Source organism: Emys orbicularis, chromosome 4 (assembly GCF_028017835.1).
Source record: "Emys orbicularis isolate rEmyOrb1 chromosome 4, rEmyOrb1.hap1, whole genome shotgun sequence".
NCBI classification, from domain to species: domain Eukaryota; kingdom Metazoa; phylum Chordata; order Testudines; family Emydidae; genus Emys; species Emys orbicularis.
This window is the reverse complement of record NC_088686.1, coordinates 146,836,241-146,861,938: the sequence shown is the minus strand read 5'-3', so window position 1 is coordinate 146,861,938 and position 25,698 is coordinate 146,836,241. Positions and strand designations below refer to the sequence as shown.

General features: G+C 48.5%; 2 protein-coding genes across 2 annotated transcripts; both read right to left on the bottom strand.

Annotated features, from left to right (window-relative positions):
* Nucleotides 1-5,578: 5,578 nt before the first annotated feature.
* On the bottom strand, nucleotides 5,579-12,012 carry LOC135878465 (11-beta-hydroxysteroid dehydrogenase 1-like). Its single transcript, XM_065404142.1, has 6 exons — nucleotides 11,925-12,012; nucleotides 11,126-11,256; nucleotides 10,011-10,122; nucleotides 8,191-8,376; nucleotides 7,055-7,198; nucleotides 5,579-5,799 (listed from the first exon to the last, which is right to left on the bottom strand). Exons 1-6 carry the CDS (start codon nucleotides 12,010-12,012, stop codon nucleotides 5,579-5,581), a joined length of 882 nt encoding a protein of 293 aa, XP_065260214.1.
* A 12,396-nt stretch (nucleotides 12,013-24,408) lies between these two features.
* On the bottom strand, nucleotides 24,409-25,316 carry G0S2 (G0/G1 switch 2). The gene is made up of 2 exons (XM_065404423.1): nucleotides 25,275-25,316; nucleotides 24,409-24,754 (listed from the first exon to the last, which is right to left on the bottom strand). The coding sequence occupies exon 2, from the start codon at nucleotides 24,721-24,723 to the stop codon at nucleotides 24,409-24,411; it is 315 nt and encodes a 104-aa protein (XP_065260495.1). The 5' UTR covers nucleotides 24,724-24,754; nucleotides 25,275-25,316.
* Nucleotides 25,317-25,698: the final 382 nt, after the last annotated feature.

The window sequence follows — 25,698 nt, the reverse complement described above, 5'->3', positions numbered from 1 at the left end:
TCAGCTGCAGGGGAGAGGAGGGGGAAGCAGAGGAGGGGCTCTTTCTGGCTGTCGGAGCCCCATGTAAGTGGCACCATCCGGCCGGCTGCCCTGTCAGCCACGCGCACTCTGCATGGGGGGGAAGTCCGGACATTTACAAATTCCCCCCGACGCTATTTTTAGCTCAAAAAGCCGGACATGTCCGGGGGAATCTGGACGAATGGTAACCCTAGAAAAATAGGCTCACCTTTAAAACCAGTCTGCGTCCATCAAGTCTTTAACCTGCTGTATCAGACTTGCTCTCCATCAGCGAAAATGGGTTGGGATGGATTGCCTCTTGGTCTATTTACCCTGTCCCTGCTTTGGAAGGCATCAGCATGTTTACACACTGAAAAGAGGTGGGGTTTTTACCGGGAAAGAATGAGTTTCCCTTGGAGGAACAAAAGTTGTGTATCTTCAACTCGTGTTTCGTGGGGCGTTTTTGTTTGTCCTGTGAAAGTGGAGATCAGCAGGGAGGATGGCTGGTTAATTTGCTGAGAGTCAAGAAAGTAAACACACATACAGAAAGACACACAAAGAAAGAGAAAGGGAGGGACCCAGAAAGGAGACCAGGATGTTGCCGGCCCGAGGACAGCAACAGCGGGGTTCGTTGCCCGGTGTGTTTCGCGCCAATAAACACACCAGGGTGGAGAAGCAAACAAAGTTTATTTGAGATCTCAAAGTGGTGCAAGGAGACAGGCAAGTCTCAGATCAAGCACACCAGCATAAACAGTTTTTCTCTCTTTATACATTTTACAACTAAGCCCCCTCCTTCCCCCCCCTCTTTCCCCCATTCCCTCTCCCTTCTTCTACAAAAGCCATGTTTATACATTCAAGCAGTTAAATCATTCTAGCAGCTATAAATCTAGCTCGTTAGCAACTTCTCTCTAAACCGTTATCTGGTCCTGTTTCCCCTTGATTTATTATCTTCCCTTCAGCCAGAAACATACAGGTCTCATTATTACCGCTTGGTACCAGTGTGAGGGGGGTTGTAACTGATAACTGGCTGTTTACACATTCCATGCATCTAGCTTTTGAGGTCGATTAGAGTTAAACATGGAAGAACTTTGGTTCACTCAGGCCTAGTGACACCAACAAGGAGAATAATAATTAGAAAAAGGAAATAGAAAATGGAAATGTGGTGGATAGAGGGAGAGGTGGAGGATGGAGGGAGTGAATAAGAAGAGATGGGCAAATTCTGTCCTGGTGTAAATAAACAAAATTCAGGCCTTATCTGCATTGGAAAGATTGCACCTGCTTAACTAAAATCAGTTTTTAAACTGATATAGTCACACTGATTCAAACTCCTGTCTGGGTGCTCTGATTTCAGTTTAAGGATTTTGTCTACACTAAGAAGATTTACTGCTTTAACTATGCCATTATATTTATGTTGCAAAGAAAAACCTAGCATGGATGCAGTTATGCTGTATAAAAGTCCTTATTGTGGTATAGCTTATTTCAGTTTGGGAAGCAAAATAAGCTATACAGTTATAAGACAACTTATAGTGTTAAAACGTCACCCACATTAGGGTTTACACCAGTATAACTATCTCAGTAAAAAAACAAACAAACCCCCCCCCCACACACTTCTAACCAACAGTTAAAATTCTATCACTTTTCTAGTGTTGACCAGGTTTAAGAGTGGCTTAAACCTGTTCCCAATCCACAATTGTCTACACATAAAAATTATATTGCTTTAACCGTGGCCTTGTCTACACTAGAAAGGTTTTGCTGGCATAGCTATAGCAGCAAACCCTCCTAGAGTACATGCAGGTTATACCAGCAGAAGTGTTTCTGCCAGCATAGCTGACACCAGTTCCCAGGAGACATAAGATGTACTGGCAAAAGCACTTTTATGCTGGTATAAATGCATCTGCATTAGGGCTTATACGGGCACAGCAAAGTCAGTAAAAAAAAAAAAAAAAAAAAACCCCACACCCCTTACCAATATAGCTATGCCAGTATAAATTGTAAGCATAGATCAGGCCGCTAACAATATAGTTGAAGTAGTACAATCCCACAAGTGTGGACGTAGTTACACTGTACAAAGGTGCTTTATACTGGGATAGCTATTCCCATATGGGAAGGGGGGAATAACCTACACCAGAATAACTTTGCGCCGGTATAACTACTTTTCTGTAATATGTATAATCACCACCCCATCCAAAATAGTTATACTGGTACAAAACTGTGTAGACCCAGGCCCTAACTTAATTGGAGAAAAGCCACTCCTAAACCAAAATAGGTACGTCCACACAGGGGCTCACACCAGTTCAACTATGTCTTTAAATTTACACCTTAGGCCTGCTCTACACCTAAAACTCAGATACATTGCTCAGGACTGTGAAAAATTTCACACCCTGTGCGACATAGTTATGCTGATCTAAGCCCCAGTGTAGACCCCACTAGGTTGATGGAAGAATTCCTTTGTCAACCTAGCTACTGCCTATCAGAGAAGCGGGTTTACTACAGCAATGGAAAATCCTTTCCGTTGATTTAGAAAGTGTCTATGCCACAGTGGCACAGTTTACAGCTGTGCCGTTGTAGTGTTGACATACCGTCAGGTTAAACTGGTGCGGCTTGCCTATGTAGATAAAGCCTCAACTGGAGTCAATGGCACTGCACCCAGGTAGTATGGGCCAAAAAGATGTAATGGAGAAAGGGGGGGGAGGGAATATACACAACTCTAAGGTTAGTGAATTTTATTTTAATAATGAATTCACGTCACTACATTTCTCCTGGTACATGCTCCACAGCTCTGTGTGTTTGTAAGGCCAGGGCTGGCTGGAAGGGTGGTGGTGGAGTTGTTGGAGATTTCTGTCTTTCATGCTTTGTTCAGTCTTGGGCATGTGTTATGAACAAATCCCATGGTGCAGAGTCCAGCCATCTCTCCTTAAACTTCAGCTCAGATTTGGGGACAGGAGATAGTTTCACAATGACACTTTTATTAGAGTTCTTTGGAAAAAGAGGGGAACAATTTCATGAACATTTTTCAATTTTTTTGTACATGTGGAAAAAATGTAATTTAAATTTGGAAAATTTCCATCAGCACTAATTATTTGCCACAAAAAGGGAAACAGAAAGCCAGCGCTGCTGCCTGCTAGCAGTCACCTTTGATGGAGATAGCTTGCTCTGCCAGTCACCACAAATGCCAGCTGTTATGTAACCATAATCCAGCTCCTAAGAAGTCAGAACTGAGGTCAGAGACATTCTGGATACTTCTTTTGCTATGTATTCTGCATTATGTAGTTATATTATTCCAGATACTGTAGCTAAAGCAATGGGGTTTGCTGGAATGCTGGCTAGTTTTTGTTAGGTCTTGGCCTGCTATTTTTTAGCGATGCCAAGCTCCCATTGATCTGCGGGCACTCAGCCCCTCTGAAAATCAGGCCACTTGGCTTTGGGTGGGGGGCAGTCTTCTCTCTTGAGTAAACATTGATACATTTCTGGAGTAGAAATTGTCTGACTTTTCCTGGGACAGGATACTGTAGTTTTCCATGTTTACAGCCAGGACTCCATGATCTAGAGGAATTTTGAAGGAATTGCAATCTTAATTTCAAATACAAAGTGCTGTCTATTAGCTTAAAAAAATCAAAACAAAGATTTTTAAAACAAACATTGCCAGATTTCTGCTGTGAAAATGACCTTCCCACAGTCTGCTTGATCACAAGGGCCGTTCTAATATTGTTATATTGTTAAGGCATTGCCTCTCTTCTGTGAATTTCAAATCTGCCTGCTGCAAGGATTTTATGCACCAGGAGAGGGCGGTATGGGATAAAATACAATCCTTCCCTCTCTGCAAAGATCTCTTTATACGCAGCTGACATATACATAGACTAACAATCAACGGTGCAACAAGAGCCTAGTTCCCTTAAATAAAAATGTCTCATAAAGACCATATTGAGACAAGGTGGGTGAGGTAACGGCAATGACCATTGCATTTTACTGGCGAGGTCAGTTAGTCCTTAAGTCTGTTCAAATGCAGAGAAATGTGAGCTAAGGAAGAGTTAGAGTAGGAAATGCAATCCCAGGGCACCGAATTCAAAAATCTTTTCAAAACATGGGTTTTCAAGGCCAGCATGACTTCACCGTGCTCCCAGCTGCAGGAGCAGGAGTGCATGCGTTTGTATCCGGTAATGACAGGAGTGGCATGCTTAGGGTTGCCAACTTTCTACTGGCACAAAACTGAACACCCTTGTCCCACCTCTGCCCTGCCCCTCCTCCAAGGCCCCGCTCCAGCCCCACCCCTTATCCTAGGCCTTGCCCCCGGTCACTTCATCCCCCCCCCCCTCGCTTGCTTTCCCCACCCTCACTCACTCATTTTCCCCGGACTAGCTCAGGGGGTTGGGGTGCGGGAGGGGATGAGGGCTCCGGCTGGGGGTGCAGGCTCTGGGGTGGGGCCAGAAATGAGGAGTCCGGGCTGAGGCAGGGGGTGGTGGTGTGGGCGGGGGAAATGAGGGGTGCGGGGGGGTGTGAGGGCTCCAGGCTGGGGGGTGGAGCCCAGGGGTTCGGAGTATGGGTGAGGGCTCTGGGCTGGGGATGGGGTGTGGGAGGGGGTACAGGCTCTGGGCTGAGGGTGCGGGTTCTGGAGTGGGACCAGAAATGGGTTCAGGATGTGGGAGGGGGCTCTGGGATGGGGCAGGGGGTTGGGCTGGGGGGGGTGTGAGGGCTTCTGCTGTGGGTGCAGACTCTGGGGTGGGGCTGGGGATGAGAGGTTTGGGGTGCAGGAGGGTGCTCCAGGCTAGGACCAAGGGGTTCGGCGGGCAGGACGGTCTCAAGACTGGGGCAAGGGGTTGGGGTGCGGGAGGGATGAGGGCTCTGGCTGGGGGTGCGGGCTTTGGGGTGGGGCTGGCAATGAGGGGTTTGAGGTACAGGAGGATGCTCCAGGCTGGGATCGAGGGGTTCAGAGGGTGGGAGGGGATCAGGTCTGGGCCGGGGCACAGGAGGGGGTCAGGGGTGCAGGCTGTGAGCAGCGCTTACCTCAGATAGCTCTCAGAAGCAGTGGTGTGTCCCCCCTCCAGCTCCTACGCAGAGGCGTGGCCAGGCGGCTCTGTGCGCCGCCCCATCCGCAGGCGCCGCCCCCACAGCTCTCATTGCCCACTGTTCCTGGCCAATGGGAGCTGCAGAGCTGTTGCTTGGAGCGGGGGCAGCGTGCAGAACCCCCTGGATGCCCCTACGCATAGGAGCCGGAAGGGGGACATGCTGCTGGCTCTGGGAGCCGCGCGGAGCCACAGCAGGCAGGGAGTCTGTCTTAGCCCCGCTGCGGTGCCTACTGGACTTTTAACGGCCCGGTCAGCGGTGCTGACTGCAGCCACCAGGGTCCCTTTTTGACGGGCGTTCCAGTCGAAAACCAGACACCTGGCAACCCTAGGCATGCTGCATTGGTTTTCAGGACTGTAAAATGCCACATGATCCCAGGGTCCCACGATGAGGGATCCGAGCATTGCATTCCCTAAGTGAGAAGGAGCCTGGGCTAGGGAGCTCCACAGCACACCAGGCCTTGATTAAGGTAACCCCAGAGACAGGTATGAGCGGAAAGGCACTGGACAACTCAGACTGATTAATTTTTCTTTAGGTTCTCCACGTTGTAGCTTCTTCTGATCAGATAATCCAGGAGTTCTGGAGCCCAGTCCCGGATCAAGAGGGGGATTTTGGTAGCTGCGTATTTGTAGTAAATTTCCCGTTGGCGGAGGGCTCCCCCCTTGATGATTTCCAGCGCACACTCCTCCTTTGGTGCAGGGGACATCAGCACCACATCAGAAGCTGCTTTCATGGCACTTTCTAGCACAGTAGAACAAAAGGAGCTTTGGTTAGATTTGCAGTGCTCTCCACTAGTGAGCCCTGCACCTCCGGGGCCAGCTGAACCCAGCTTGGATTTGCTTATTTTAATTGTTGTTTTTAAGCCATTTAACATCAATTGAGCCTTGAGTGGCTTAGTGAGCCTGGGAGAAAACCAGCATAACCCCTCTCTTGTTGTTCTGTATCGTGGTAACACTAGAGGCCCCAGTCAAGACTAGACAAGAGCCCCGATTGTGCTAGGCCCTGTACAGATGCAGAGGTCGATGCAATCCCTGCCCCCAAGAGCTTATGATTTAAGCAGATGAGCCACATAAGGGTTGGGGAGAGGGAGTCAGCTCACTTTCAATGATTTTGATAGGCATACTAGAGCCTGTAAAAAAACAAGACAAAACAGAATTGGAAATTTCAACAGAGGAAGAGAATTTTGCAAAATGTTGTAAGTTCCCCCCCACTTCCCCCATTTTCCAAGCAACTCTCATGCAGACACTTTCACTTTTTATATATTCACGTTGTAATTACATCAGTACATAAATATACAGCAACATCTTCAGCTGGTGCAAATTGGTGTCATTCCATTAACTTCAGTGGACCTATGTCAGTTTATACCAGCTGAGGATCTGGCCCGCAGACTCACCCTAACTGCACGTCAGGCTGGCCTAGCCATTATTCATTGACTGATTTCTTTGAAATGATGAGTCAGAAATGGGTCTGAGGGTATGTCTACACTATGGAGCTTATCCCATCATAGTTATGTCACTGGAGCTGTGCCGGCATAGCCCCCTAGTGTAGACGTAATAGAGCAACAGAATGAGTTTTGCTATCGCTGTCGCTCCCCTTACGACATTAGCTACGTCTATGGAAGCACTCTTCAGTTGACAGACCTGCAGCTACACTGCTGGCTTTGTCAGCATAATTATGCAAGGCAGGGTGTGGTTTTTTTCGCTGATTGACCTAGTTATGCTGGTATAAAATTTCAGTGTAGGCCAGGCTTTGGAGGAGGGTGGGGGTAGTGTTCTTCCAGATCAGTCCAGAGAGGACATTCCATGTATTCGGGGTGGCATGAAAGAAGACAAGAATGTTTGTGGGGAGTTGACAAGTAGCATTGGTGGAGCAGAGGCAAGAGAGGAGGCGGAATGGAGGGGAGAGTTGTGAAGCAACTTGAAAGTTAGGATAAAATGCTTGAACTTGGAGGGTGACTAGTTCCTAATCAGCAAGGTCCACATGGCACTGATCTTACCTGTATCAACGAAGCCGAGTATACAGAGCGTGATGGAAACATCAACCTTCTGAATGATTAATTCCTGCCGCAAGGAGCTGAAAAACCCATCTAGGGCAAACTTCGTTGCAGAGTAGGGAGCAGTAAATGGAAACCCAGCTTTACCTAGACACAGAGGAGCAATGTTGACACAGTTAAGTTCTGTTGCAGTGCTGCAGAAAGCTTTATTTGATTCTGCACCAGATGGAACATTCTTTCCAAGTGCGTTGAGTGCCGGTGAAGTGTCACGCCGACTGCCCCAGAGACGCAGGCTGGGGGGTTCAGAGGACACAAAGGTAAATAGGCACTCAAATCCTATTGCTTTTAACTCTCTTAAGGTCCTTTGAATAGCCCAGCCAAATGTCCTGTTCATGCACAGAGCGGGCGGCTTCCCACCTTCAATGCTCTCAACTGATGTGCTCAGACCTGACCTGGAGAGATCACCTACAATGTTGAGTCAGTCTCAATGGCCCTTTGGGTCCTTGGCTCCTCAGCTGAGCTCACCAGCAAGGGGTTGACTAAGATGGCAGATTTACAATAGGGAAACCTGTCACCTAAGATGCTTCATGTAAGCCAGCGAACCATCAGCTAGGGGGTCAGCTGGCTATTGAACTTGATCCACAGAAACAAAATGACCCTGTCTAGTCAGTCAAATAGCCAAGACAAAGAGAGAGCCACATATTTCCAGTCTGTTCTGGTCAGACTGTAATGCCAATATTTGAAGAGCTTGAGCTGTGCTCCTCCAATAAGCCCCTTTGCTTATAATCAAGAAGCATGCCAAGGTGTTCAGCTTCTATTGACAAAGCGCTAGGGGGAGCAAAACCCAAGGGAATCATAGAATATCAGGGTTGGAAGGGACCTCAGGAGGTCATCTAGTCCAACCCCCTCTCAAAGCAGGACCAATCCCCAGACAGATTTTTATCCCAGTTCCCTAAATGGCCCCCTCAAGGATTGAACTCACAACCCTGGGTTTAGCAGGCCAATGCTTAAACCACTGAGCTATATTTCGTTTTGGAGGTGCTGAGTACTTGCCTCTCCCATTGACATCCCTTGGATTTTTGGGTGCCCATCACTTCTGAAAATCAGCCCCAAGGTCTCTGCCCCCGTTCACGGCTCACCTGCCATGGATGAAACCACCACGATGCTGCCCCCGCTGTCTTTCAGCCTGGGCAGCGCCGAAACAGTCATGGCCACGTAGCTGAGAAAGTTAATCTTCAGAAGCTTCTGCACGTGCCCCACGTCTCCGTCGAAATAGTTGAAGTATGAGTTGCCAACGTGGTTGAGGATCAGCATGTCTAGGCCTCCTGAAAGCCAAGGGGAGAGCTAGGGATGCTTTAGTTTAGGGGGGAAGAGAGTGAAGGAAGTGCAGAGCACACCGCTTGTGTACGCTACATATCTTTTCCTATAATCACTATCAATCTCTGCAGGAATTTATTCCTTGGAATGAAATACCTCTATTATTCTTATTATTTTTAATAATAAGGGAGGCCCTTGGGTCACTGCACGGGCCTTTCATCTCTGCAGAGCTGGGTCAAAATCCAGATTCTGCTTGCCAGTATGTGTGACTGGTGTGCACTCACCAAGTCCCAGTCTTCAGATTGCACACCTCTACCCCGATATAATGCGACCTGATATAACACGAATTTGGATATAACGCGGTAAAGCAGCGCTCCGGGGGTGGGGCGGGGCTGCGCACTTTGGTGGATCAAAGCAAGCTCCATATAACGCGGTTTCACCTATAACGCGGTAAGATTTTTTGGCTCCCAAGGACAGCGTTATATCGGGGTAGAGGTGTATTACAAAAACACTTTGGCCAGGTCTACACTACCGCGGTAGTTCGACGGCTGGCAATCGAAGTTCCGGGTTCGATTTATCGCGTCTGGTCTGGACGCGATAAATCGATCCCGGAAGCGCTCGCCGTCGACTGCGGTACTCCAGCTCGGCGAGAGGAGTACCGCGGAGTTGACGGGGAGCCTGCCTGCCGCGTGTGGACCGCGTCTGAACCGCGGTAAGTTCGAACTAAGGTATGTCGACTTCAGCTACGTTATTCACGTAGCTGAAGTTGCGTACCTTAGTTCGAATTTGGGGGTTAGTGTAGACCAGGCCTTAGTTGTGATTTGTACTTTCGGCTCATTCAGGGTGGAGCGGGTGGGGGGACACACGCAGGTCCTTCTTGACCTGCATGTGGGCCCGCAGGTGCAGCATCAGGATGTGTGGCAAGAAAGAGCAGACAGGTGTGCCTTTGCTATAATTGGCATAGCAGGGTTGCTACAGCTTAAAGAGTCTGGAAGGCCTAGGAATGTAATACCCACGTCTCTGGGATGGAGAACCAGGAGCAGAGTGTTACAGAGGTGTAGGACTGCAATCAAGAGTGCCCTTGAGATCAAACCTGAGCGGCGGAGCTGTGTGTGGGTCCAGGTTTTGAACAGCATGGGGGGCCAGCAGGGCAGGATTGCAGTCCACTAGCAGAACAAAGCCTGACACAGCAGATGATGCTTCTAATCAGGGCAGAGTTGCATTGGCAGAGCTGGGGTGGGTGCATGCACAGAGCCTGTCTATGCTATGGTTGGCTCTCTTCAATCCTATTTGTATCTCACATTCACAAGTGGCCAGTTAATACATTTAATAATAATTGTAACTATAACTCGATATAGTTACTAAATGTATGGATTGGTCACTTGTGAATGTGAGATACAAATAGGAATATAATCCTTCATTCTTCTCATTACACACACACACACACACACACACACCCAAATGTAATGTGAGAAGGATGAAGGACATTTCCACATCCCTCTGATTTTTCCTGCCCTTTCTTGTTTTGTTTTTTTAATGTGGCAGACACTAATGTGGCTAAGGAGTGATGCTACATCTCTCTGCATTTTATCACTTGTTAAAGGTCGGATGGCGATTTCCAGACGGTGAGCTGCTAACGTACCCAGCACTAGCTCAGCCTCCTTCACCACATGCTCGGCAAAGGCCTCATCCTCCATGCTGCCGCTCACATACTGCGCGGAGGCTGCACCCAGCTCCAGACACCGTGTGATGACCTGGAACACGTGAACGGAATGTTGTAGAACAGGGGTTCTCAGACTTTTGTACTGGTGACCCCTTTCACACAGCAAGCCTCTGAGTGCCACCCCACTTATACATTAAAAACACTTTTTAAATATATTTAATACCATTATTAATGCTGGAGGCCAAGCGGGGTTTGGGAAGGAGGCTGACAGCTCGCGACCCCCCATGTAATAACCTCGCAACCCCTGTTGTAGAAACACATTTCCCATTGATGACCCTCTGAGAACCTCAGTGTGTTACATCCATGGTTGGATAGACATGGCTCTGTGGGTAGAATGAGTGCATTCTGCCTGCCAAGACTGGTTTCCCTTCGTTTGACCCTTTGACCTTACTCCTGTCCCTGTTTTTTTTATTAGTTGTCCCCCGTAATTTTTTGGTCTCCAGGTCCTGTAGACCCCCCCTTAGGCTGGGGGGGATCCTTTAGCAGTGGGCTTTGCCCGCCCACTTCCTGGATCCCAATAGGATTACTATGTTGAACCCACTGGCTCTGGCTTTAAACAGTGGGCACTAAAGGATCTGAGAATGGGATTGGAGCCTCCTGGGATTTCAAAGTCTGTGTACCATGGAAATCTGAAGCAACCTGGCTATTTACCAGTATAGTCTGCTCTGCAGTGGAAGTCTCTGCCTGCAGGATGAGTGGGGGCGTGTGTATATTACTGCAATGCAGTGAGAGGGCATGCTTGTGTGCTAGTGCACATGAGATTGTGTGTACATAAGCGGGTGTGAGCACGGATACCAGCACATGTGTAAAAAGAAGAGTTCATGAGTGTGCATGACCATGAGCATGGATATGTACATGTGTTTGTGCATGCACAAACGTGTGTGTGTATGTTTGTGCATGTGTGAGAATCAGCATGCGAGTGTACCGATGCGCATATCATGTAATTGCAATGGTGAGTGTGCATGCGTGTCTGTACGTCTATGTGTGTGACATGATAAGACTGACCTTCATGTGTGTGTGTGCTCGGTACGTACTTTCTGAAGCTTGGCTTCCGTCCGTGCTGTGATCAGAACATGGGCTCCCATCCGCGCCAGGTGATAAGCCATTTGCTCTCCAATTCCAGTGCTTGCTCCAGTGACAATCACTCGCTTCCCTTTCAGCATCTCTGGAAAGCAAGGCACAGGGATGTTAATTTACCAGGATACCAGAGAAAGATTTCCCCCCCTCTCCGTGCCCCCCAGGGGTCAAGAAACCAAAGTGGACAACAAGCCAATCCAACCTGCCCAAATCAGCATGCCCACCCTGCACCAGGCAAACTTTCTGCCTTGTCCCAAGAAAACTGCAGTAAGAAGAATAGTTAAAATTCCTAATGTGAATAAAGCAATATTAATAGGGACATGGCCAGATTGTTTTAAAAAAACATCAAGTTGCAAATCAGGATATGATTTTTTTTCTGATAATTAAAATTTCCAGCCATTTTCAAAAAAGATATTTTCAAAGTTATTAAAGATTTTTTTTAAAAAATTATTTGTAAAATAGCCTTTTTCTAGCTCTTTTTTTTACAAACATAAATCATGTGAAACTGAATGTTAAAAGCCCCCCGTAAATCCGAATCATAAAACTCCTACTTCACCTGTTTCCTAAGAAAATGTTTCTCTGTGTTACTTGCTTGATGTAGTTTGAAAGCTCCGCAAAGCAGAGTGTTCTATTATCTGCAGTGTTCCAAATGCCCAGACATGTTTCATTTCAGGCTCTGTACACATCCTGTGTAAAACAGTCAAACGTGGCTTTTTCTGTTTAATTTTTAAAATACATTCGCTTTTAATAACTTACCAGGTTTAAAATCCTCCCTTGCTGAATAAAAACAGAAGGCCAAGACCAATCCTACAAAGGGAATGAAAATCTTTCTCAACAGACCCATCCCACTGCAGAATCAGGAAATAATAAAGCATGAAAGAAGAAGAAAAAAAACAACAACTCCTCCGCAGATCTGCTCCAGACAGAAGTGCCAATGCCTAACCTTTAAAAACCTGTTAGTGCCACGACTGCAGCTCCCCAAAGGTTCAACCTTTGGAAAAATCACAGTGGTGGGATTGATGGGTCCATCAAAACCTTTAATTTGCTCCTCTTCAGAGTTGATAAATCTCAGCCTAAGTGACAGCTTCGCTTTGGTTCTGGCCAGCTTATTTAATATTTCCTGCCCCTACGTTAACGTATAGTATTTTGCACAACACCCTGGAAGAGGTGTGCCTTTGCTGGAAAGCATCAAATTTCACTGTAGGAAGCATCGGAGACTGCCTACTGAAGGTGGGAGAAGGTTGCGTTGTATTATCATTTGTCTGCTAAGCACTGACACTGCACACAGGCACTATTGCCAACATATAAGAGGACACAGACCCTGCCCCAAGGAGCTTACAATTGTATTGCAGTTCAGGCACAAGGAAAGCAATTCAGGCCCACGAAAGCCACCAGTTGGGGGGTATTGGTTCAGCGTTGCAGTGCTCTGGACTGGGTATTGTTTAATTAACACACTTTGGTTGTGTCCACATTGCAGCTGGGGCGTGAGCCTCCCAGCCTGTGTAGACGGACTCGTTCTAGCAGGGCTCGAGCTAGTGTGCTAAAAATAGCTGTGTTGACGCTGCAGCACTGGCAGAGATCCGGCTCTGACCCAAGGGGTCGGGTGGGCTTGAGAGCCTGAGCTGCCATTTGAGCCATCACAGCCACACTGCTATTCTTGGCATGCTAGCTCAAGCCGTGCCAGCGCAGGTCTGTCTTCCAGCCCTGGGAAGCTCACCCCTAGCTGCAGTATAGACAGACCCTTTAGCTGAGCTGGAGGCCCCAGGTTGTTCAGAAGATGCTTTCCCAATTTAGTTTGTTGTATCCTATTGTCTAATTGACTGCCACTAATTGGCTCTCTCACCAGAGGAGCCAGGGTTTCAGAGAGTTGGGACTGAACTCCCGGCTAGATGTGGTCCCTCCAGTTCAGGACGGAGGCCGGGAAACTTGCCGTGATGCTGTGCACGCTGTACCCTGTTGTGTGGGTAAACACAGGTCTTTGCTCTCCAGGCAGGGCCGGCTCCAGGCACCAGCCAACCAAGCACGTGCTTGGGGCGGCACCTGGTAAGGGTCGGCCAATCTTGGGGTGGCGGGGGGCAGCGCGGCGTGGCGCTCGGCGGGGGGGGGGGTTCCGGTGGCGCAGCACTCGGCGGGGGGTGTTCGGTGGTGCGGTGCTCCACGGGGAGGGGTGCGGCAGCGCGGCGCTCGGCGGGGGGGTGTTTGGCGGTGCTCCGCGTGGGGGGTGGGGGGTTTGGCAGCGTGGCGCTCCGCGGGGGATGTTCGACAGCGTGGTGCTTGGGGATATTCAGTGGCGCGGCACGTGGCGGGGGTTTCGGCAGCGCGGCGCTCCACGGGGGGCGGGGGTTTCGGCAGCGCGGCGCTCTGTGGGGGTTTCGGTGGCGCTCTGCGCGGGGGGGGAAGAGGAGGCTTCAGCAGTGCGGCGCTTCGCGGGGGGCGGGGGTGTTCGGCAGCGCGGTGCTCCGCGCGGGGGGGTTCAGCAGCACGGCGCTCGGCGGGGGGCAGGGGCTGTTCGGCGGCGCAGCGCTCGGCGGGGGGGTTTCGGCGGCGTGGCAATCGGTGGGGGGGTGTTTCAGCGGGGCGGGGCGGCGCTTTTTTTTTGCTGCTTGGGGTGGCAAAAAAGTTAGAGCCGGCCCTGTCTCCAGGGGAGGCTCTGCAGCATCTTTCACTAGCACTCAATTCATTTTCAGATTAAAGAGGAAAAATCGAAGAGAACTCCAGAGCGACAGCCAAAGGCTCAGGGTGTTGGGCCTCAGTACAGTCGGTTACAGAGGTCTTATAATAGGTGTCAGCTTAAGCGACTGTCAGCCTAGCTCTAGCTCTGGGATCTTCCTGGACAGGACAGTACATCTTGTTACGTGCCGTTCTGGGCTCAGTGCCATGGCACATATAGGTTGTGGCATCACTCTGACTGGGCTTCATTTGCTAACGAGATTATCTCTCTGGACCCTGTCCATTCATGCGGTGGGGAAAGTTCCGTTTACAAGGATAAAAGCCTCGTCTGCAAGGCAAGATGGTTTGCGTTACAGATGCACAATGCAATGGGTTCCTGTGGTGAAATTGTACACACCCCACATCTATTTAGAGAAACCTCAGGGCGTATCCTCTTCCACATAGCCAATGAGTTAACCTGAAGTACCACACCCTCCCCAAACATCCCAATTCTATAACCAATCAGGGGATGCAACTCAGCACTCAGGAGCAACCCTACAATAACAAACCAGTGGCTGTGTGCAGCCCAGCACACATACAAGCAACCCTCCAGTGATGAACCCGGGACAGTGCTTTGTTATAGCTTTGAAGGAACAGGTGATTTGGGTTAATAATATACTCAGGAGGTCTGTCCAGCTGCCATTGGGGCACTGCTCTTAAAGTGTAGATTTCTCTTCACTCTTAACTTATCCTCTGCTGATAAAAAGCACTTAGAATATGTTTTGGTCAGATAAATGTCATTGCGTTCTGGGAAACGCTGCCACTTCCCCCATCTTCTTCTTTTGTTCTAACCCTGAGTTCATGGAATTGGCCACTTCCCTTTCTTGGCTGAACAATAAAAGAATGAACTCTCTGTTACATGCAGCACCTGTGCACCTAGCACCTGTGGAAAGGACGGATGGTCCAGTGGCAAGGGCCCTAGGATCTGGGAGAAGTGGAGTCAATTCCCTGAAGAGTTCTGGTGTGACTTTGGAAAAGTCAGGAAGGGCCAGATTTGCAAAGGTTTCCAGGTGTCTAACTTACACTGATTGCAATGGGAGTTAGGCCCCTGGAAATCTGGCCCTTAGTCTCTCCCGGTCTCAGTTCCCCCTCTGTACAATGGGGACAATAGCACGTCCTTACCTCTTTGGGGGGTGTTGAGGATAAAAACATTCAAGATGGTGAGGCGTTCAGATACCACAGCAATGCGGGCCAGATACGTATGTTATGTGGGATGGGCAAGTCACTCTCTTAGGGTACTATTGTTATTTGTATTTGTAGCATCTAGAGGCCGCAGTTGAGCTCAGATCCCCGTCATGCAAAACGCTGTTCAAACACACAGAGCGAGACTGCCCCTGCCCCCAAAGACCTTGCAATCTAAATACCCAGGATAGGCAAAGGGTGGGAGGGGAAACAGAGGCACAGAAAAGGGAAATTCCTTGCCCCAGGTCTCACATCAGGTCCCTGGCAGAGCCAGGAATAGAACCCTGTCTCCTGATTCCCAGTCCAGTGCGCTTGGGGTATGTCTATACCCTGTCTCCTGATTCCCAGTCCAGTGCGCTTGGGGTATGTCTATACCCTGTCTCCTGATTCCCAGTCCAGTGCGCTTGGGGTATGTCTATACCCTGTCTCCTGATTCCCAGTCCAGTGCGCTTGGGGTATGTCTATACAGCTGTCAGATGTGAACTTGTGCTAGTGCTCTGAAACTAGCTGCATAGATGGTGCTTTGAAGTGGCGGCTTGGGCTGAGGCTCAAGCTCTGAAGCCCATGGACGGGGGTGGGCTTTAGAGTCCGAGCAGTGGGCTGACAGCTTTTTTAACAGTGCAAACAATGTAGAATGCAGGGCTGGTGAAATGCGTAGGGTTGACAGCCCTGCTTGGGTCATGTGCTGCCCAACCATGTCCCGAGGCTGTTGTGGGGAGTTGACAGGGATCCGATCCTCCTCCCCACAAAGCTGCTTTCAAGCTCTAACCTAGAGGCTGCTCTTGGCACTACTGTAATTGCAACAGCTGGGCAGGGGGAGCTTGCTGGGGTAGGGGGAGGTGCTAACACACACCTTTCATTCTCCAGGTGAGTGGCTCTTGGCTGCTGGCCTCTGTAGTCCCTCCCAATAGCTGGGCTTTTTTCAGAAGAAACCATTAATGGCATTGGTTGGTATGGAAACCTGTGGGGAACAAGTGATCTGGATTGACCATAGACGTATGGGATCTAGAGATGGAAAATGTCCTATCTGGCCCAGTCCTTCTCCAGCAAGGCAGGTTTGTCCCCTACAGGACATTTCCTAGTGGTTTATCCAGTCTAATTGTACACCTCTGAAACAGTGGGTCTTCCATCATTTCCCTGGGGGGCTCTTCTACAGCCTGGCTCTCACTCAAGAGGCTTTGCCTTCCTGCTATTTACTCCAAATATCCTGTTCTTTAATTGCCTCCTGTTATTCCTATTGCCCTCCCATAATTATTCATCTCCCCCCATGGTGTGGCGTGGAACTCCCTTCCAATACTTACGGAGGATTAGCACCTGCCCATTATTTTGCCAGACTGGACTGTTTTAGGTCCTCGCTGTTTCCTCTAGATCCCTCCATCCCTTCACTTGATCTAAACATTTACATACAACTGAGCTGAGCCCAGTATTCCTGGTGTGGCGTCACCAGAGAGCAGGGTATGAGATGCAGTCCCAGATCACACGGGCCTGTTTTGGAGGCTACGCAGAAACGGGAGCTCACCTCATTTGGTGACTGTCACCCTTCCCAGGTTCCTCCATCCCACTTGGCATCTGTGGCTTAGTGCCCCCACCAATCCCTTGGGTAATAAGAACACTTTAATCTAATGGTTGGTTTTACACCCCTGCCAGCACCATGCTATCCGATCGCCTTCCGTATAAAATCAGTAGTGAAGTCCTTAGTGAGCTCCATGGAGTCTCTGGCTCTTCTCCCTTCTCAGGGCAAAAACTTTGCTTGGGGGTAGAGTTTTTTTAAATGTTGTTTGTTATTTGGTTATTTGACTTGTTGGTTTCAGGCTGCTTTTTCTGGGGGTGTTTGGTGAGGAGGAGGTGATGGGGGGAAAGCCTTTTCTGAAGAGAAAAGTTTAGCAGCATTTCCTAAAGCGTGTCAGATTCTAGGCTCACCTGATGTTCTGTCTTATGTTGTTATTTCCTGCCCATCTTTCTCAAGGTCCCTATTTCTCTGTTCTCACTGGGGCTTGCAACACCCCCCCCTGGTTTAATGTCATCTGCTAGTGTAATTAACATGCTCTTCCCAGATCGCTACCCTGAATAACTGGAGGAGCTCACGGGGAGGGGAGGGGATTGAGTGCTGCCTGAAATCTAACACCTCTCTTAAACATAAAAGGCCCTTCTGTAGCTATTTACACCCTCAGTGTATGGTACAGACATTGCCTGGCTCCCAGGTGCTTTGGGAGGATTAAGGGGTAAACAAGTGTTGCTATTTCTCATTTTGCAAAACCAGGAGAACAGTTACGGAGAGAAAGGAAGTGATTTGCCCAGGGCCTGGTGTCAGCACTGGGATTAGAACCCCGGAGTCCCTGGCTTCCAGGCCTGTGTTTGGAGGAAGAGGCCTCATATCCCCACATGATTTCTTTTGCAGCATTTGATTAGCTCGGCGTTTCAGGTTCGCTGTGAGCCTTACAAGGCCTCAGGGCTGGTTGCCAGGTGCTAGGAGGGCCAGGGAAAGGATGGAAGCAGAAAGACTGACAAGCAGCCCACCCCACTCTGGAGTCTTTAGACTCCAGCCTCAGGACTAAGCTCTAGAACTGGTTGAGAATTTTCCATCGAAACCGTTTTTTTGTGGAAAATGGCTTTTATACAATGTTTTCGTAAATACGTCACTAACTTTTTTGCTGTGAACTATATAACAATTTGCTTTCAATAACTTTTCCCGGGGGGGAAAAATGATTGTCCAGCCAGCTCTGTTACACTCAGAGCACATTGTCGTCGCTTTCACTCACCGGTAGCTGGAACGTGGTTTGCACTGAACAGCCACCATCTCCCTTTTGCCAAGGAGTTTCATGTGTTTGGAGACCAAACTGAGGCAGCAAAGTTTGCTCTCCAAATGTAGAATGTTGTTTGTGAACAGCACCTTCCTGGCGGCGGCTGCTGCTGCTATGAACACGTCCTCCTTGGTTGAGAAGGCCTGCCAAAGGGGCAGATCTTATAACTATTAGTCACATTTCTAACACGCACACGTGTGCCAGGCACCACCTCTCTCATTCCCTTTATCGCCCATAGCTTCTAAATTAGCCCAGAAGTATGCAGAGCACATAGCCAAAGACCAGCAACCTGATAGTAAAGTATTTATGAGAGCAAGTGAGGAGTGCCCTTGAAGTGAGCGTATTGGCAGCATGCAGAATACGCAGCCACTTCTGAACTAACCTCAGCGGCATTATTGTATTTGTTCCCCTTTGGAGAAATGCACCCTGGTGCAGAGGGTCAGCTCTGTACCATTTAAGTCCAATTTATACCCCACTTGAAGGAAATAAATGGTGCATAGATGTTGTGCTGGCCATTCTGTACAGGGGATGTTTTCCACTCCTTGAAACCCATAGCCTGTTAGAGAGAGGATTTAATGTAAATTTAAAGGTGCATTTTTAAATGTCCTGATGGATGGTCAGTGAAGCAGCAAATCATATCTGCTGTAGCTTCCCTCCCCACACAAGCCACCCCTGGCCTGAGTATTAGAAGCAAATACAGTGAACAGGAAAAAAATGTAGGCAGGTTTATGCATGCAAGGCAAAACTGATGGATTCACAATAGTTTGAAATTAAATAGTAATAGTAGAAATTAAAATGGCTTTTTAAAAAAGCAGCTTTGCTTCTGTTTCATCATAAAGAAAAAGCTGATGTCACCAGCTGAACTTTCAGTGCTTACTAAAGAGAGGCCATCCTGGGCTTTGGGAATGGGACACGGGCATGTCACTTCCTGGTCATTATTGGTTACAGTCGAGCCTTCGACCATTGCTCAACGAAAGGCAGGTACAGTGCAGCTCAGAGTGGCCAGAGGTGTGCATCACCACGACAATACTTGGCCCAGTGTTAGCAGGGGTAAGGACTGAATGGGCCATGGAACCTGAGCTCCCAAGACAACGTAGTGTTTGTTTTTCAGCATCAGGGTAGCTGCCCCTAGGAACCCTGTGCTGGAAATGACTGAGCCCTGTGCACACGAGTACCCTTGCCAGCCCTCGTGCAGCTGCACTGGCACTGAAAAATATGTTCTACATGTGCTTATGTAGGTGCAGGTCTCACTGTCGGCGTAGACAGTAGGGCTGCAAGAAGGGTCACCTATGCCTCAAACGCCTTCCCCACCCTGTCCTGTCCTTGAGCCCGAGCCATGTCACCGTGCAATGCCCTGTATGAACATGGCCGCGAGGAACATTGCACCATTGCCTTTTGGGAGCTGATTGTGCTTTCTCAAACACATGTGGGCCTGAGACGACAGTCAGTTCACTCAGCCCCCTGAGCCACTGGGTGCTTCCAGAGGTGATTTGGGAAGCTCAGTCAAAACCACAAAAGAGCAAGTTGGGAAAACAAGCAGCTGGACAGTGCAAATGCGGTGGCCTGTGCGTAGGAATCTGCTGTGTATCTGAGAGGTTTCGGCTCAGTAGCAGCCACTGTGTTTCTTATGAGCTTTGAGGGCCTTGTGCTTTGGGGGCAATCAGCCCCCGTGTGAAGCCATTACAGGGACAGCAGTTGGATGAGGTGCAATGTTCAGGTGACGGGACAGGGGGTAGAAGGTGTTCTGGCCCCTAGCAAAGTGCTCCTGGAGTTTGGGGAAAGCTGGCTTGACTTGCTAGTTCTCCAGGGAGAAGGTATGGGACCGCCTGCACTGTTCCAAAGGGACTGGCACTCCACTCCTCAGACCATTTCACCTCATCGACAAACCTCATTCCAGGGTCAAGCCTCATCCCAGTTATGTGCTAAATCTTGGATTAATGAAGCAGCAAAATGCCCCTAGCCCAAATGGGGACAGTGCTTGGCAAACGGTGTGGAGATGTGTGTTAAGCAGAGAAGGTGGGAAGGCCTGTGTGGAGGTGAGATTGGGGGAGGTTTCAGGTGGTATTCCTGTTCGAAGGTCTCAGTGAGAGCTCCCCACGTACAAGTACCATCGGAGTTTGCACATCGCTAGTACAGGGGGAATAGTGTGTTTGTGATGTTCATATCTGCTGGGTGACCTGACCTAACCTAACTCACTCCTGGGAAAGATCATCTCCAGGACCCTGACTACAGCCTGCCTGGGTGAGCCCTGGACACTGGCCATGCTCCCTGTGCCCTTGAAAAAAAACCTGGCTTGTTTCTCTCGAGGTGTTGATTGCTGAAGTCCTAAATTTAGGTGGCAGGCCCTTGAACCAAGCAGACCCCAACCTGCAAATAGCAAGTTAGGCATTTCTAAAAAACCAGCCACCCATTCTCTTGCGGTGCATTGGCAGGTGAGAGAAGGCCGCAGTGCCTGCAGCACGCTACCATCATGCTACCAAGACCTGAGTGAAGTCTCAGCGTTAACATAACCTCTTTTGAGATGTGCCTGGTGAGCTTGCGGGAAGCTGTACACCAGATCTCACTCCAGCTGCATTCCCTGGGGATGTAACGTGCCAGGGGATTTTTCCTGATTCATTGCTTAGAATAAGCCAAATTTAGATATGCCCTAAACAGAACAGAATAATAGAAATTAAAACCTAACATATTAGGGCAGGTGTTGGCAACCTTTCAGAAGTGGTGGGCCGAGTCTTCATTATTCACTCTAATTTAAAGTTTCACGTGCCAGTAATACATTTTAACGTTTTTAGAAGGTCTCTTTCATAGATTCATAGATTCTAGGACTGGAAGGGACCTCGAGAGGTCATCGAGTCCAGTCCCCTGCCTGCATGGCAGGACCAAATACTGTCTAGACCATCCCTGATCTATGGTCTATAAGTCTATAATATATAACTAAACTATTGTTGTATGTAAAGTAAATAAGGTTTTTAAAATGTTTAAGAAGCTTCATTTAAAATTAAATTAAAAAGTAGAGCCCCCCGGACCGGTGGCCAGGACCTGGGCAGTGTGAGTGCCACTGAAAATCAGCTCGCGTGCCGCAGGTTGCCTACCCCTGTATTAGGGGATGTCATTCATCCCTCAGACAATGCACGGTTGTTCCTAAAGCTTAGCCCTAAATGCTTTAGCGCAGTCCAATTTCAAATGGTCCAAGTGATGTTATTTCACACTATAAACTTCACTGTTAGGAGCCTTTCCTGAGTCTGAGTTTACATCTCCCTCTAATCAATTCCATCCCAGTGCTCTTAGCTATAGCCCAATAGCCCATGTTAAAAAAAAAAAAAAATCCCTCTATCTTTTTGGAAGTTGCAAATGGACATGTATGATGCAGATACAACACTTTATCCTCTGTATCTGACAGATACAATTTGCTTATGGCATTTAGTTGCAAAAGACAGTGTTTGTGCTGTTTGTATAGCCCCAAAACATCACAAGAATTCCTGCTTTTGGATGCCCGAGTTAAAGTGCATTAAATTTCTAGGTGCCTCGAGTTGGGGATTCAAAAACGGAAGCCCCAAAATGACAGGCCACTTCAAAAATTCCAGCCATAATGAAGAAAGTGGGGTTTGTTGAAACCTGCTCTTCTTTAGTGGGTGCTTCCTGCAACCCACCACTGTTACCGTGACATTATTTTGAATTCACAAGCACTGGAACTAATACACATGGCTTGATGTAAAACTTTGCACTGGCATTATTGCACGGCAGTTTAGCCACTGACACGTGCCTAATTTGCACGGCTGTAAAAAGCCACAGTTTTCTATGCACTAAGTGCAAACTCATGTTGCAGAATCAATGACATACAGAACTGAACTTTCAGATTGACCTTTGGGGGAAATATTTGCAAGGGGATGACCCCCTGGATCACAGTAGATCAGAAGGCTGCATCTTGGAAGGAAGGACTTGCTCAGAAGATTCTAGACATACTGGCATCGTCACGGCTATTCTAACTGTCTAATCCCGTTAGCCGCCTAAAGTGCAGCTATTTTGACAGTTGCACAAATCTCTCTGCTTTAAGCTCATAAACCCTGAAATTAGATAACTCTATTTTTATTCAAAGGGGGAGCGGGTGGAAGGACACGATTGCCCTCTCCCAGTCATCCCAGACAAAATGAAATGCCCCTTTGCACAGAGTTGGAGGATGATAAAAATAATTGCTGGCTCATATTAAATTCAGGTCATTCAACATAGAGGCTTCATCTAAAGCCTCTGAACTCTGCATCACAGGGGTTTCCTGTTATGACAGCAAAGAAGAAATGTTTCTCTTCATTTTCTAGGTTTCCCTATTGTCCTGCACCAGGTGTAACCTGTGAAGCAGGTCTAGTCCTGTGAATGAATAAGATATTAAGAGTTTGAAGCCAAAAAGGCTTGAATAAAGTCAAGACCCAGTTGTTGTCCTACTTAAATCACATTCACACCTGTGGCCCCTAGGAGCCCCAACTATAGCTCAGGACCCTACTGTGCTACTAGGAGCTGTAAAAACACAACAAAAATCAATTTCAACAAGACTATTTCTGAAGTAAGGTACAGGACTGGGCAGTGAGGTGAGTAAGGGGGTTGGAGTATGGGCCCAAAGTTTTTCTTTCCACTGCCACAAGCCTTCTGCAGCATAAGGATCCGGGTAGGCTGTAAAACTATCAGTGTCCTTGATCTGGCATTATTCAGGGACATGGTTCAGCTAACTGTTTTCTTCAGGCTAAATTGTGCCTTCACCTTTGCACACTCAACATCCAGTGAAGTGAATGAGGCATTGGCCCGTCTGTCATGTCTGGGAAACTGAAACCCGGAGGAATGCTTGATTGGCACATAAAACACGTTATTTCTCAAGTGCTATTTTATGTTGACGTCTATCCCAGTTTTTTCCCAGATGGAAAATGTACGTGCACCCTTGTGTTTAATTCAGAACATGAAGTTTTTACAGGCTCAGGGACATTCTCCCCATATTATGTGCCCTTTTTGACAACAGGTGTTGGTTACACAGATAAAAGGGTGAAGTTGGATGTTTTTATTCTTAAAATAAGACTAGCATCTAGAAACCATTCAGGATATTTCTAGCATGTTCCTTCCTGCTTTCCTATCTTTTTTATTTCCACGATCTCCCGTTCTCTGTAGCAATTAGAAAAGGGATCTTTTTCCCCCTTGTGGCTAGACAGAGGCACATTGCTTGTGTGTTTTCCTGATGCTATATACAGTGTGTACCTGGCAAGGAATTAGTGTGAGAAATGTTTACCCTGCCTCCTTGGGGGCACTGGACATAGCATTGCAGCTTCTAACTTCTAGCAAGTAGAAACCAACATTGACATGCCCCTCCCATACTTGGATGACCCATTGACTTCTGAATGGGTGAGTTTGCTAGCATTGTGTTACATGTAGCATACATGCACCAATCTTTTTTTTTTTTTTTAAAGTACAGTGGAAACAGTTAACCTACTCGCTTGTAGCATGTGGTGCTAACAATCTGCTGCATTCAAGACCATGCAGGTGAGAAATTGCAAGAACATTGTGATCAAAGGACAGTCTGGTGAGCACAGTGTGTCCTAGTGGGTAGAGCACTGGACTGGGACTCAAAGGCATGAGTTCTATTCCCAGCTTTGCCACTGGCCTGGTCGGTGACCTTGGGCAAGTCATTTCACTGCTCTGTGTCTGTTATCCCCTCTGCAAAATGGGAATAATGGTACTGAAAAGTACTATGTAAGAAGTGGGTATTAATGTCCTTGAGAGTTTTGCCATTACCATTAATGGAGGCAGGATCAGGCTCTTTTCATTAGTCCTGCAGCTTGTTAGAAATAAGACAGAATGGGCCAGATATCCCTTTCTGCATTTACACCCATGTAACAGAGATCAACATCTGGCTACACTGCCCCTGCCTCCATCCTTAACAAAACCCAAACCAACCAACCTCGGTGTATGATTATAAATACAGGGATGTGAGCAATATCTGGTTTGTATAAAAAAGTTAGGCTTTAGAAAACAAAAGGGGGAGAAGAAAAACAAACAAACCAACCACACAGGGTCTCCCATTGTTGACTGTGTGTTTGTACTAATTGGAAGGTGACAGCATTCAGCAACTGTTTCACTGCCAAACTTAGGACGCTTCCCTAAGTGCCCTGATAAACACCACCCTGCAGGAGGCATTAGGCTGTGAAGAATTTATTTCAATAACTTTAGCTGAATTAAGACTCCATCCCTCTTTGAAGACTGACAAATGAAAGAGGCTTGGTAATGTATAAAATATTTATTTATAATGCAAAATATATTTGTAAAGTTTATTCATAATAAAAAAAACATGTTGGTGCAAAATGCCAGGCACCTTACACCTTTTTATACCAACAAAAGGGTACATATTCAACGGGTGGCGTTTTTGAACTGCTGCATGGCAGCAAATAATAGTCACTTCTCTAGAGTCCCTTGCGTCTGCAGTCAGTGTCGATTCCCTTCTCCCTGGAGTCCGCACCTGGAGATCAAACAGGCCAGCAGTCTCTTGGGCACGCCTATTACTGACTGGGCAGTCTCTCTTAGGATGCACGCTGCCTGATCACCAAGTTCCTCTGCATTACATCCTGCTCTTTGCTCTTCTCCACGATCAAATCCCGCTGTTTCTGGGGGACAGTGTGCTCTTTGGTCAGGGGAGGTCTCTTCTCCTCCTCCTCCTTCTCCTCTTGTAGCTGCTCTTCAGAGGTGAAAGGGCTGCAGACTGTCTCCACCAGGCTAATAACCACCCCGAAGAAAGCCAGCACGCTGCCCAGCATATAGATCTTGACCATCTTTCTGCTGGGCTTCTGGTTGAACATTTCTTTGGCAAAGGGAATCAGCTCCTGCATGGTCTCCATCTAGGGCCGCAGACCTGGAAGGTCACAAAACCTGGAGAGCAAGAGAGGGAAAAAAGAGAGAGACCCATCAGCTGCTATCTAGTGCAGCTTCCTTCTGCATTCAGCAGGGCTGCTTCCAAGAGAAAGCGGAGTCCGTCTAGAGTGCACAGGCACACTAATTAACACTGTCATGGCCCAGTGTCTGTTTCAGGAAAACGCAGACGCTCAGCTAGGGCGGTGATGGGCAGTACAAAAACCTCACCGCCAAGCGATCCCTTCAGCCGTTCTCCAGCCCCATCCACACGGGCCAGTCCCCGTTGCAAAGCGGAGTTTGAAGAACTCCCAGACATGGCTCAATAGTAATAGGGAGTGAGGGGTAATAGGAGCCCATATTAAAAAAAAAAAAAAGCCCCAAATATCGGGACTGTCCCTAACAAATCGGGACATCTGGTCACCCTAGTAACTGCCGGTGTTTGGGTCTGAAATTCCCCCAGGATAAGCCGGGGCTCCCTCGGCACGTGGTCCCCTTTCTCAGGGGGCATGGGACTGCACCCCGCTCCCGCTGTACTTACCGCAGGGCGCGCTGTGCTCCGCGGGTTCGCAGCGAGGGATTTCGGCTCAGTTCTCCGCTGTAGCTTGGCAGCTGCTTCCCCCAGCCACCCCGAGCCTTATATCGCCCTGGTGGCTGGCGGTTCCTCCCCTCCCGGGGCCGGCTCCTCCTTGCTCAGGCAGGCTGGGGGCCAGCAGGGCTGTGCACGCCCCGAGAGCATGCAGGCAGCAGGGTTTCTATTGGGTGACCACCCCCGTGAGGCTCGCTGCGGGGGCTGGGGTCGCCAGCTACAGAGCAGACACACAAGGGAGAGGGGGGGGATCACGCCCGGATCACGCAGGCATCACTCAGCCTAATCCATCCTCTGGGCACCAGAAGTGGGAGGGGGCTTCTGGGCAGGCTTGGAGCCTGGGAGTCACGTAGCAAACGTTTCTGCCCTCTCCAGT